Raw genomic sequence first — 12,961 nt, 5'->3', positions numbered from 1 at the left:
TTTCCCCTTTTCCCCCTTTTATCCTCCTTTTTTTTTTCTTTTCTTTTCTTCTTTCTTCTTTCTCCCATCCCCTCTCCTGGGAACCAACCACGACTAACATTCGCGTCACGCCTTCAGAGCCGACCTCCCCCTCCCTCCAGGCCTCGACGGTGTTATCCTCGGCAAGAAAGAACGCGCTATCCTCATCGCCCGTGGTCGCAATCCCAACCGCCGAGAATCGGACGTCGATTCCGATGGCAGACCTACCAATGTTGAGTACACGGGTCCGCACGTATGATGAGCACGCTTTTCAGAGTTGAGTGAGAACTCGCTATTCGCTTCCACCATCTGCGGCTCTTGCTACGATTGGTGCCCACGACAACATATAATTTTGCATCATGCCCTTTTTGTATTCTTGGTCTTCGGGCCTTTTCGGGTTCCGTTTCATTTGGCTTGTTTGAACATGGAGTGGTGGGCGCATCGCGGCGGGAATTGATACCTTTTACGGAATCCATGCGGGACCGTGAACCATGGTCAGGTCAGCTGGAGCGGAATACCATGGTGTCCAGGAAAAGAGTCTGGCTATATCGGACTCCAGTAGTCAAAATGTTGAATGTGAGCCCCGCGACGTTCAGCATGACATTTGTTTATCCACAAAATCGACTTGACACCCCAGGCGTCATTGGAACACGCAAATAGTTACAAATGAGGAACTGCTCACACTTCGATCAGATAGAACCTACAAAACGGGTGGTTGATTGAATTAAGGAGGAAGCATAAGGTAAAGAGGGTATAACGCGAAGCCTCCATTTCCTGGCACCCAGGTTTTGCGTTTTACGGCCATTTGACCACATTCGCTCCTCCAGTAACAGAACACACCATGATCACCTTGACCTGCACTTGAGCAGGTCCTCAACTTCACAAGGCCTCCAAAGCCCAGGCACGGCGTGACACTGGGAATTTCAGGCCCGCGGCAAAGCCAGGCCGCGTCTCCTTTTGACGAACCGACGCTCCCGTCAACCAAACCGAAATCCAGGTACAGCCACTGCCGTGTCTTGTCCATTGTGTACATATTTTGTGTGTGAACTACCAACTTACACTCAGTCCCGAAGTTCGTCAAGCGGGTCAGAGCAAAATAGAGGACATAGGAAAAGACAAAAGGGGTATGTCGCATGTTGTGCTTTGTAGCCTCGAAAAAAAAAAATTGAGATAAAAACAACACAGAATGAGAAAGAAAGGCGGGAACCAAAGAGTAGGCGGTCGAAAAAAAAAAAGAAAGCAAGAGGCTTCAGAACCTGTGAGGATGACATCGAGGGAAGTAATAGAATCTCCGTGCGAGGAGAAAAAGCCAAGAGTCATACAAAACTGAGTAGAATGAATGGCGTTGAACGATACAATCAATGCCTGAGCCAGCCAGTTGGACGAGTAAGGAGATCTTTTTGTCTTTTAGCCGAAAAACGATCCACCGCCCGCAGTGGGTGACCACTAGAGCCTCGCGACGACCGTATAAGCCTATCGCCGGTTTGTTCGGTTCTTGAGACGAGAAGTCCTCCATCCTTCGTACCACCGTTCTCGGCTGGCCTCGCGGAGCTCGGCGCGCCACTCGGTGAAGACGGCGTCCTTTAGTTTAGTGAAATCACAGTGTTCCTCGTTGTAGGGGTCAGCGAAGCCCCATGGGAATTGACGGCCTGCGATCTCCGGCTCGTACAGGTCGGGGCTGATGATCGAAAGAGGCAAAAACGGGAGCTCGTCCTTCTCCTGCTTTTCGTCTTCCTTGGCTTTGTGACGACGGATCGACTGACCGGAAAGGCGTTTGGCAGATGGGGACGACGGTGCGGACGTGACCTCCTCTGAGCCCTGGATGGGCAATTCCTCGCCTTCAGGTGTCTGGTCCGACTCTCCGGCGGCGTATTCGTCCTCGTCGACCTCATCGATTCGGTCGGAAGACGAATCGTCGTCCTCTTCGTCGAGCCCTAGAGCCTCGAGTGGATCTAGGTTGGACTTCTTGATGCTATCCCAGATACTCTTTTTGAGGACTTGCATATGCCGGGTGGTGATTGTGTCGGCCTTGGAGATGACGGGGATGACGGTCGTCTTGCCCTGAAGAGTGCGCAGAACCTGAAGGTCGAGATCTTCGTCCAGTCCTCCACCCGGGGTCCGGGCCGTGGCGTACTTGCCGTTGTGACCGTTGGAGATGGCCTTGGCAGAGGCCAAGTTGCGGTCGAGCCGCGACGGGTCGAGGATTAAGAAAGCAGCATGGACGTGAGTGTCCTGTACGCCAGGCGACCGCACCACTTTCATTTCCTCGGCGAAGGTCTCCTCAAATCGGCTCTCCAGGAAGGCCGACATCTCCCTCAATTGCAGGTCGACCACATTCTTCTCTAGGCCTTCCGAATCCCAGAGCGTAAGTCCCACTCGCTCGCCATCTATTTCCGTCTCGAGGTAATGAGGGATGAAATTGCCGAAAGGTGCGACCCTGGGAGTCGTGTCCTCCTCGGCCTCGGTTCTGCGGCTCCGCTTCTTGGCCGGGAGGGCGAGCGCGGTCTTCAGGAATTCAAGAAACGATGTCTTGCCTGCGCCGCGGGTTCCAATGATCAGGATGCTGCAGAGTGCGATCGTCAGCGGCCCGCCTGGTTAGCTAACAGGTGGGGTCCGAGACAGATGACTTACTTGAAAGGTGTGGGGTCCTTGCGTCTCCGAACCCTCCTAGGGCTATTGATGGTACTGACGGCGCTGCTGGCGTAGCTGTACCGACCACGATGGGTCATGCTCTCGGTTCGCGCATAAGGATCCCAGCCATTATTGGGGATGGGAGGGATTGGCACAGAGCTGACAACACTCTGGCTAGGCTCCATCGACGGGCGACCCGAGTACATGCCGTGATGATGGTCGTCGGGGAGAACAGAGCCAGCTTCGGTGCGCAGGCCGGATGGAAACGAGTTGGATAAGGGGAGTTGGTCGCCGGTCTTATAAAACTCGGGTAGCTTGGGCGGGGTTCTGGAGACGGCCGCTTTCCGCTGGCGTTCAAGTTCCTGCTCCCTCTGGGCCTGGGCCTTCTTACCGCCCTTCCCAAGGTCACCGGATTTACTGCGTCGGAGTAACATGCCTAGACTAGAGCGACGCGGAGCGCTCATTATTTTGTAAGATGTGGCATAAACCGTCGACGGCGGGCCAGAGAGTCACGGCTGCTCAGAATCTCGAGGTGCAAAGTCAAATATCGTTCGGTGCCACGGGTCGCTCTTGATTGGTAGGGCGATTCAAAGTGAAGACACTAGGGGAATAGTCTTGCGCAGAGCTGAGGATGGCTGGTGGAAATGACGATTGACGAGGCGGTCAAAACGTGGCCGGACGGGGTCTTCGTAGTCTCGCGCTTATTTCTGACGGAGGGAGACTGTCTCTACACAACTATGTCAGCCATTTGACGACTTTTCTCGATTGAATTATGTCCCAGCCATCTTTAGCCAAGGCCAGGGGCTATCGCCTGCAGGATGGTTGGGTATGGCGGGGTCGGACGGTTCCTGAGAACTCCTTTTTCGTTGGGGCTGGATATTATCCAGATGGCTTGATATCGGCAACACCAACTCTGGATTGAAGCTAGGATCGTCGGCCAGTTGGTGGTAACGGGATCATAGGAAGAAAACCCGGACATAAGAGAACACACACTGAGTACCGGCGGCGAGTGCAACACTTTGGGGTCTAGCGACAGCAAAGGCAACGAAGAAGCCGGCCGCAAAGTCACGTACCTATTGAGAAGAAATGCCACAGCACTAGAGAACGAAACTGTGTTATAATAACTTGCGTCCCTCGCTGTGTCTGACAGATTTGAGGCAATCACTGAGACTGCGAGGAGATACTTGATATAGTCGAGACGGTTGCGCGACGGGCAGGTCGAAAAACGAACGAAAGCTGTCTGCCTGGAATAAAAGAAAAGTGTAACAAGGTGCGGTAGCGGGGCAATCGAGAAGAGTATGCTGGTGCGAGAGCGACAATCAGTAAGATGCGACAAGAAGTAATTAGGTGGACAAGAGCAGCATGGGGGGGAGGCGAGGAGGGTAGAAAGGCTCAGTGAGTTGCGATTCGAAGACAAAGTGGAACGGCGAAAGCAAGGAAACGTCGAGAGGGCGGGTTAATAGGGCGGGTTGATGGATTGGAGAGGGTGCAACGCGGGTATGAAGGAGGCGGCGAAACATGGTGACATGACCTTGACTTGCAAGGGAAATGCGCGACACGCCGCAGCATCATCCATCTCCATCTGCAGTGCAAGCTGGGCAGGAAAAGGAGGCGAAGAGACACGAAGCAGGCATGTAATACAGCGCAACACCGAATTCTGCACTTACCTGTCGTGCTCGATATCAGCACCCACCTAAGGTGTAGATAGTCATAAGAAAAGAAAGGAAAAGAATATATTCCAAGTGGAGAGAAATAGAGGTCAAAAAGGAAGGGGAGGAAGAAGGTGGGTGATGTTGCGCGACGGCGGAAAGGAGAGAACCCAAAGGGTAAGAAGAACTGACCGTGAACACGTCCCTCCGCGTTGGGGCAAGGCAGGTACAATTTTAACAGCATCTAGTCCAGATACACGGAGTACTTTTTCTTGGGGAATTTTCAGGGGACTGGAGACGAAGAGGTACTTTCCGACAGGTACCTTGCCTTGGGTACTTATATTGGTCTTGTCTTCCTCCAGCTCGGTACCTTGCATGTATTCCACTGTTCTGGGTAAGGGACACAGGACCGGGGTGGGGCTACGTTCGGGCCAAGTTGACCTCTGCTGTCTTTTGTTTCAAGTCGTCCTTATCAAGTCCGATTCTCCCTTCTATTAAAAAGTATGATTTGTATTTTATTTTCTACTTCGTACTTCGTGTGTTTGTTTGTTTCTTTCTTATCAGTTATCTCCATCAGGTTATTCTTCTTTTTCTGCTGAAGATCTTTGCTGAACTCTGACGGGCATCGGGAAAAAGGGGTCATTTGATGAGTGAGGACTGGGAGTGCTCCACTCTCCTGTTCTGGATGTCCGGATCGAGTAAAGTATAGATACAGTATCGAATTTTCGAAGCACGGATACATGCCGCCCATTCGGACCCGTCCGATACGTATATTCCCGTCACGTAAGGACGGATACGCACCGTGTAGGTGTACTTCGTACGAAAGTACAGCTGAAGAAGACGTGCTAAAAACTCTCTCCACACCAGGGGCGGAGCTTGAAATACATTCCCCTTGCCGTTCTGATTTGCTCGTTAGAGACGGCGTCTACTTCGTACAGGTCAGGGTCCGAAACAGAACGATTGAGTGCCCTTCGATTTAAAGCCACTCTGCCTCGTGGTGCTGCATTCCTGGACTCTTCACCATCAAGGCTGATGCGCAGCATCTGGATTGGGATATTCTCGCCGGCATTATCTTAATTATGCCGGAACGCCAAACAGTTGAGAACACATCACATCAAGCGTGGCTACGTGGGCGAGTAACTACAAAGTACGGATATAGTAGGTAGATACGACATAGTCTCATGTTATTTGGTACGAGGTTGCGAAGTACGACTTGACCCCAAGACGAAGAGAAGAGAAAGAGGAGAAGAGAAGTACGTTGTACCTGCCGACAAAATGCATGCCAACTCAAGGGGGAAGCGGCATGGCTGATGCAAAAACCCGCGATATTTTATCCGTCTGTGCCCTTGCCCGACCAAGCCCTGGGCGTCGATCTTCCCTCCGATAAACAACAGGACCCCGTCTTAATAAGCTTCTTATTCTTTCAATCTAGAAAACAGATGAGAGAAACACGAGACTGCACCCGTTCGTTCCTCATGAAGCACTTTCTTTAGACCGGGGGGGGAACACCTTCCTCTAATTCCAGCCCCTGAATCGGCGCGTTATATGCCAAGTACTTCGTCCATACGTGTCTGGAAGCCGGTCTCCTCGAAGCAACCAATTATCTTTGGAACCAAGTGTGCAACCATGTGCAGGACATCCACAACGGGTTTGCTAGCCCCTTACAAGTATAGGTACCTCAGTTTAGCGTCACGAGCTTCTCCGCACTATTGAACTCGAACACAAGGAGCCCTATCGAACTCGCACCAATCGAGATGAAATTCGACGGGCGGCCCCAACGGGTATATGGCCCGCCTTCTCGTTTCACGTTTGACGCTAAACCACCAATAATCTTACCTAAGGTACGTGTAGAATCGCCGACTGCTTACTAATTTCTAACTGTTCCTGTTGTCGTCGACGCCTGCGACTGTATTTCCGCCGACAAACCAAATACACGTACAAAGACTATAATAGGATGGTCTATGTCAGATGGTGCTGCGAGAGAAAGATTCATGGTAGAACAAACTCGATATAGCTCCATACTCTACAGGCTTCTATGATTCAATGCCGGTCCTTGTTTTTGCCCAACCGAAACACCACGCGCCTTTCCACCTCAGCAGGTTTCATCCTGTGCCTGCTTCGATTACCTACCTATATTGTACAAGTACGGCTTCGAACAAAATATTTTGCAAAATACAAGATGTAAGGAGGGGGGATTCTCAGACATATAGCTGGCCGTCGCAACTACATGCGCCCCGGAGTCCTTTCCTCTATGTTATCTCTATCCCACTCGGTAAATTTTTTCTTCTTTTTTTTGCCTTGCCTATCCCTCAAAGACATCTTGCTGCAACTCTATACCGTAGTCCTGCGCCATCACCTTCATCCTCTTCTCCATCTCGTCCTCCATACCTCCGCCCCTGCCAAGCCACTGCCTGAGCCGGAAGAAGTAGAAGGCCACGTCGGAGGCGAGCATGACGAGCTTGAAGAGGACATGCCGCCATGCGTTGCCGAGCCTGCTCCCCAGAGGCAAAGCCCGGTCCTCGAACAGGCTGCGACTCGCCCACTCGCCCATCATCTTGACCCGGTTGACCGGAGAGCCTAAGTGCTGGTTGTTGGCCTGCACGATGCGCATGTTCCTGCCGATGAAGATGAGCTCCTTGGGCCACTTCTCCTCGTCGCCCAGCATCTCTCGGATGCCCTGCTTCATCTTCTGCTGCATGGCGTACTGCCGCTCCGCCGGCGTCGCCCCCTCCAGGCCCTTCAGGATGCCCTTGCGCGTGCTCGAGTCGCCCCCCTCGTAGGGCCGGAGCAGCGTCGCGCTGGCGAAGATGTCGGCCGCCCGGATGCCCCACTCGGCCGCCACCCGCGTGATGGTCGCGTTGTCGAACGTCATCAGCGCCTTCCAGAACTGGCCGTATTGTCGTCGGAAGTCGGGCTTCATGTACACGTACAGCCCGTGGTCGATGAGCACCAGCTCGGCCTGCCCGCCCGGTTTGCGCCGCACGAACAAGTTGCCCGGGTGCGGGTCGCAGTGCACCACCCCCCACTTGAAGATCTGCGCCGAGAAGAGGTCCACCATGGTCGTCATGACGTCCTTGGTCGACAGGCCAAGCCCGCCTCGGCCGCGCCGGCCCTTCCACTCGGTCCGCTCCGGCTTGAGCCGTTCGGCGTACGGTCGCGCTCGCAGCTCGCGGCGCGCCGCCTCCATGTCGGTTTCCGGGTGCAGGGCCGCACCCTGGGCGCCCGGGGAACCGTTGGCGCGGCCTCCCAGCCACCGGCCCGTGATTCCTTCCTTATCCCATAGTCGGACGCCCTCGATCCACTCGGCGGTCAATACGCGCTTGGACGACAACTCCGGGTAGACGTTCGGGACGTAAACGCGGCCGCGCAGGCCTCTCTCGCCTTCGACGAGACGGCGCATCGTCTCCGAGTTGCGTGCCTCGTTCTCAAAGTCCGTCTCCAGCTCAAGCCGTTCCGTAATGAAGGGGACGAGACTGTAGAGGGGCAAGTCGAACCACTTGCTGTAGACCCAGGTGACCGTCTTGAAGGCCCACAGGTCCCATGATATCTGCTTGGCGATTTCACGCTTCTGGATCTTGATGGCCACCTCGCGGCCGTCGGGTAGGCGGGCCCAGTGCACCTGGGCGACGCTCGCGCTGGCACGGGCACGGCGCTCCATGAGACCTTTGCCCGGTTGTTCGCCCGAGAAGCTGACGCCAAAGACCTCCTCCGGCGACCTGCCTCCAAAGTCCTCGCGTATAACGGCCTCGACGTCGGACCAGGGGCCCTGCGGGGCGTCGTCGAACATGCGGGAGAACATGCGCTGGAACTCGGGAGGCATGATGGCGGACTGCATGGCGATGGCCTGGCCCATCTTGAGGTATAGACCACCGTTGACGCGCAGGAGGTGGAAGATGCGCTCGGCATTGCGACGGTGCACGTCGGTGATGGAGTCTCCGAACCAAGGGTCCGGGCGGAAGTTGAGCTTATAGTCGGCTGCCACGAGCAGACCGATGCCGAAGGTGCGAAGGGAGCGCCCGATGCCGGAGGAGTAGGCGTAGCGGTCGACGGCGTAGAGAGTGCCAAGGGCAAAGGAAAGGATGAGGAGACGGCGGAGGAGTTTGCGGGGGCGTGTGTAGGTGCGAGCGGCCTTGGGGGCACCGAGGGAGGAGGGAGAGGGGGGCTGGAGCGGCTGAAAGGCACCCCCCGGGCCCTGGAAACTCCTTGTTTGTTGTTGTGACGGTAGACGTAACCGTGCGGCCCGGGGGAATCGGTCTGTTCGGGTAAGAGAGAGGCGTGAAGAGGTCAAGGAGGAGATGGCAGAATATGTCGATAATGTCGATACGTGTCGGGATGTCGATGGATGAAGGGCGATAGAGGATCGAAACGATGTGGTGGTCGAGATGGCCAGACAACTTGCTCCCATTCTTATTCTTGAGGTAGCCGGTCTCCTTAGGAAGGACCGTGAAGCCATGGTATTTGGTAACATGGCGAGCCTGCGAAGAGGAACAGACGAGAGAGTCGATTCGCTCTCGTCTGGGAAGTAAAACGAGGCTGATGGAGAAGATAAATTTCCTTGACACCGACGTGCCGTGTATCCGTACCTGTAATTACTCCGTAGGTTCATCCGTACATGTAAATGACGAAGTCTCCGCCTTTCCGGCCGATATCCACTTTAGGCATCCTGACAGTCTTTACCACCTGTCAACGGAAAATTGCCAGCCCCCCATCTTACTGGCTCGTTCCATCCAGATGATGAGAAGATGAACCGCGAACCGCAAGATGATGAGGCTCTGATGTGGAATCCTACATGGATAAGTTCAGGGACAACTTGAATGAGACTTTCGTGGAAAGTGCATCTTGAAAGGATACAAACTGTACCCAGACCGTGACGAAGGTGAAGCCGCCGTACCGTAGTGTTTATGCTCTGCGACGAAAACCCCAAATTTCAATATTGGATGCAGGATTTGAGACTTGCCACTGAAGGATCCGCAGCATTTTTCTTTCAAAGAGCGAAGGAACAAGCTAAGGTATCAATCTGCTGGCTAATTTTAACGACGCTAGGGCAGACGCAGGCGTACACTGTACAACGTAGGCCAGCCGATAGAGAATATCGTACATGGGCCCAGCCGTGTCTGGCCCGGAGCAAAATGATTCTACTCCGACGCGTGAGTTCCAATTAGTGCAACTGGCTCTCTAGTTCTAACATGTACTATTAGATACAGTCGCTTTTATACATATATATATATATATATAGAAAGAAAGCTTGAAACCCTGTTGCCCCCGAATTGGGAATTGGCTCGGCGTCAAACAGATCATGTCATCGATAAAGACGCACGGAAGATTGTCTTTTGCATGAAGAATTCCATCGTACAAAGTACTCCGTACTCAGTTGGCGGATGGTGCCTGAGGGGATCTGACAGGGTCTCCGTAGTACACCGTAGTACACGATTAGCGGATTGGTATCACAAGTCAAACGCTCGACGTTGCATTCATGAGGAGCGCTTCCCATTGTGAAGAGTCGTGCCTCGACGGAGTTAAAACCTGACAAATGCAGGGTTCCTTTTCCTTTCCTTTCCTGGCGAATTCCCCCTTCTTCTTAAAAAGATAGAAACAGGGCATGGAGGAAGAGAGGGCAGGAAAGGGACGGAACGGAACGGAGTGATCAATGATAGACGTCATGAAGATCAGAGCCAAGCTCGTTGCATGCGACTTGTGTTCGTCTTGGTTGGAGCCAGGCGAAGCAGACTGATGGCGTCGAATGGGGAATGGATAACAGAGAAAAGAGAACCTTTTCTCCATCTGCACACATGATGATTAATGATTTCGTATCTTCAAGTCAAGTTTATCAGGTTCCAACGTGTGCGGACCCCAGCCATTGGCCCCCCTGATGGGCCCTGCTGCTAAAGTTCCGCTAGGCTAAAGTAACCCCTTGGATTTCGCAATTAATCAGAACTTGGACCCAAAACTGCGGCGCACAGTGTTTTGACAGTGCATATCCCCACACCACCCTTTCGAAGTTGTGTATTCGGTGTAGTTCTTCAGAAAAGACAGTACATAGGACAATAGAAAACGAACGGCAATATACAGGTACCGGCTACTCCACACACGGTAGCAGTAGTACACTCAAGTTCTGTTGTACTCCGTGGGGATTACCCGTCCTGTGCGCGCCTAGTGTGGGCAGGCTCGCTGTCCCACGCCCAGTTCCTGACACCCTTCCTCCTGTTCCCAACTCTTCCACTCATTCTGCTGAATACCTGGTTTTCCAGCCTGGACATGTGTTTGTAGCGGCCCAGGTAATCCGGGATAATTCAAATTCTCTCATTGACCGGTTTCTTCTTTCGCTCCTTCATACCACACACTCATTTTTTCCCAAGTCTTCAACCTCACTCATTCACCAATCGCACTACGATTGATTTAGCATCGAGCTCACCTCATGCGCTTGCTTGGCTTCCTTCTATCGTCGCTCGTCTTCCTTTCATAGTCCGGCAGCACCGTCACACGTTCGACCGAACACTGCTGAACCCAGGAGTCGAGCAGAGTCAAAACCAGCGACGCTTAGGAAAACGAACTAAACCGGCGAACGCTTGAATCATATCGGCTCTGAGTCTCGATCCGCTTCCGTCGCGAACCGTCCCTCAGAACGTTGGCCTCGCACATCCCGTTTTGACAATGCCCGGACTCATCTCGCCTTTTTACTAAAAGATCACACACGCCACCCTGTCGCATTGGCTTGTGTCGGGCGACTCGTCCAACGTCCCTTTGTCGCCGGCGTTGCTTCATAGCGGCTCTCCCCTCCCACCGAAACGCGGGTTCCTTCTATCCATAGCGACAACAACAACAAGAACAAGAACAACAACAACAACAACAACAACAACAACAACAACAACAACAACAACAACAACAACAAGGGGGGGAAAAGGAAACATAATTCCGAAGCACATCATGCTGAGGCCCGCCACCCCTCTCTCCATTCTGCTCTTTGCGGCTTTCGCTCTGCTGCTGCTCTCCGTCTTGTCGGCCCCTATCATAGAGGCCATTCCCCTCGCCCATTTCGATGGCGTCAGTTTTGGCGTTTTCGGCTTCTGTGATGGTGGCAGTTGCAGCGGTATTCAAATAGGCTATAGCCTTTGTAAGTTGTCTTCTATCCTGGTCTGTCAGCCCGGTTGGGTCGCGGCCGTCTTACGGCGCGTCTTTGGCCTCGGAGCTGAGGGGCCGTCAAGATACCTAGAGTAGCGCGTGCTAACTGTGAGACTGCAGCCGACCATAGTCCTCAGGACTTCGACCTGCCCGAATCGGTCCGGAACACGCTTGCCCCCATCCTGATCGTGCACCCCATCGCCGCTCTCTTTACGCTAGTAATGTTCGTCATGGCCGTGGTCGCCCATCTGCATTCGCCGTCGCATTCGTCTCGGTACCTCTTGGTCCTCTTCATATACTCCATCATCGTCTTTCTCGTCTGCCTGCTCGCGTTCCTCGTCGACGTCCTTCTTTTTATTCCTCATATGGCATGGGGATCGTACATCACGCTGGCCGCAACTATCATGGTTGGTCTGAGCGGGCTGGTTTCCTGCGCCATGTGGCGTACCCTGGTTAGCAGAAAATCGCGCCGGAAGAAGATCGCTGAAAATGCAGAGATGAGTGGAGAAAACTACTTCAACCGCGAGGCCCAAGCGAAGGCCGCTACCTTCACCGCAGCTGCCTCGCAACCGACCGTCCCTGCTTTGAGTGGAGGAAACGGGGGGGCCGACGCCCTACCTCAGTTTGCTTCGTTTGAGCAACAGAAGAAGGAGGACGAACACGACCATGGTAGCGATGAACGCATCCCCCTGACGGCCCAAAGCCCCACCAACCGGTCCGGCCACAGCGACATGATGCCACCGTCAAGGGCGGGCTCTATACCCCATCCGGAACGTGATCAGTATGGCAATCCCATCGCTGTCCATCAGGATCCATACGAAAACGTCCGCCGAGAGCCCTCCCTAGAACACAGCCGCTCGTTTGACCGCATGAACTCGAGAGGCCGCGGGGGCCCTCCCCCAGGCGGGTATCGAGGCCGCGGTGGCTATGGCGGTCGAGGAGGTTACGGTGGTCCCCCTCCGACGAATGGCCGCGGAGGCTACGGTCCCAGGGGCCGTGGTGGATATGGCCCTGGCGGTGGTAATATGGGAGGAGGAGGCTACGGGCCGCCGTCAAGGGGAGGGCACGCCGCGGGCGTCATGATGGGAGGCGGCCGTGCGACTCCCCAGGGTCATCAGAGTCCAGGGCCATATGACAGGCGACCCAGCCCGGCCAATGGCTATGCAGGGTCTTACGGGCGGGGTCCATCGGATGGCGCATCGGAGTACGGCGCCAACAACAGCACGAATCCCTCTCTTCCGAACATGGTGCAAGGGGGCTACGAGCCGTACAACCCAGATCGAAACAGCCTACCTAGAGCGGAATCGCCGCCACCACTGCCGGGCGATAACCCGCAGGGACCCGTGGGTCAAGCAGTGGAGCTAGACGCGGTTACCGGAAGCCCTGCCCATGCCCCGCAGGGATTCGGATCGTTTCCAGCAGGCGGTCTTCGTGAGAGTGATTCGGACATTGCCGGCATGGTGGGTTTGCAACAGGACCGAACCGAGTCTGCTCAACGCCACGACACATATATGAGCGAAGGCAGCAAGTATGGCAACGAAGAG

General features: G+C 54.3%; 5 protein-coding genes across 5 annotated transcripts in view; 2 read left to right on the top strand and 3 right to left on the bottom strand.

The window, feature by feature from the left end:
* Positions 1-510: 510 nt before the first annotated feature.
* On the bottom strand, positions 511-1,322 carry SODALDRAFT_83140 (hypothetical protein). Its single transcript, XM_028615727.1, has one exon. It carries the CDS (start codon positions 1,151-1,153, stop codon positions 743-745), a length of 411 nt encoding a protein of 136 aa, XP_028462498.1. The 5' UTR covers positions 1,154-1,322; the 3' UTR covers positions 511-742.
* Positions 1,323-1,491: 169 nt separating this feature from the next.
* SODALDRAFT_321361 (hypothetical protein) lies at positions 1,492-3,113 on the bottom strand (the record flags this gene model as incomplete). Its single annotated transcript, XM_028609614.1, has 2 exons — positions 1,492-2,581; positions 2,650-3,113. The coding sequence occupies 2 exons, from the start codon at positions 3,111-3,113 to the stop codon at positions 1,492-1,494; spliced, it is 1,554 nt and encodes a 517-aa protein (XP_028462497.1).
* Positions 3,114-4,944: 1,831 nt separating this feature from the next.
* Positions 4,945-5,609, top strand: SODALDRAFT_364197 (hypothetical protein; the record flags this gene model as incomplete). Its single annotated transcript, XM_028614624.1, has 4 exons — positions 4,945-4,996; positions 5,166-5,242; positions 5,327-5,418; positions 5,591-5,609. The coding sequence occupies 4 exons, from the start codon at positions 4,945-4,947 to the stop codon at positions 5,607-5,609; spliced, it is 240 nt and encodes a 79-aa protein (XP_028462496.1).
* Positions 5,610-6,274: 665 nt separating this feature from the next.
* On the bottom strand, positions 6,275-8,884 carry SODALDRAFT_329551 (ABC1-domain-containing protein). The gene has a single exon (XM_028610981.1). It carries the CDS (start codon positions 8,701-8,703, stop codon positions 6,601-6,603), a length of 2,103 nt encoding a protein of 700 aa, XP_028462495.1. The 5' UTR covers positions 8,704-8,884; the 3' UTR covers positions 6,275-6,600.
* Positions 8,885-10,958: 2,074 nt separating this feature from the next.
* Positions 10,959-12,961, top strand: part of SODALDRAFT_83011 (pali-domain-containing protein) — a 2,939-nt gene continuing 936 nt past the window's right edge. The window contains exons 1-2 of the mRNA XM_028615726.1: positions 10,959-11,409; positions 11,538-12,960. Of these exons, the coding sequence (XP_028462494.1) occupies positions 11,223-11,409; positions 11,538-12,960 (1,610 nt within the window). The 5' untranslated portion in view covers positions 10,959-11,222. The remainder of the gene's footprint in view (positions 11,410-11,537; position 12,961) is intronic.

This window comes from Sodiomyces alkalinus (genome assembly GCF_003711515.1).
Source record: "Sodiomyces alkalinus F11 unplaced genomic scaffold SODALscaffold_16, whole genome shotgun sequence".
Lineage (NCBI taxonomy): Eukaryota > Fungi > Ascomycota > Sordariomycetes > Glomerellales > Plectosphaerellaceae > Sodiomyces > Sodiomyces alkalinus.
The sequence above is the reverse complement of the archived record's forward strand: the minus strand, read 5'-3'. Positions and strand labels throughout refer to the sequence as shown.

Coding starts and splice junctions, on each gene's coding strand:
- SODALDRAFT_83140 (XM_028615727.1), bottom strand. CDS start 1,153: ATGCGACATACCCCTTTTGTCTTTTCCTATGTCCTCTATTTTGCTCTG.
- SODALDRAFT_329551 (XM_028610981.1), bottom strand. CDS start 8,703: ATGGGAGCAAGTTGTCTGGCCATCTCGACCACCACATCGTTTCGATCC.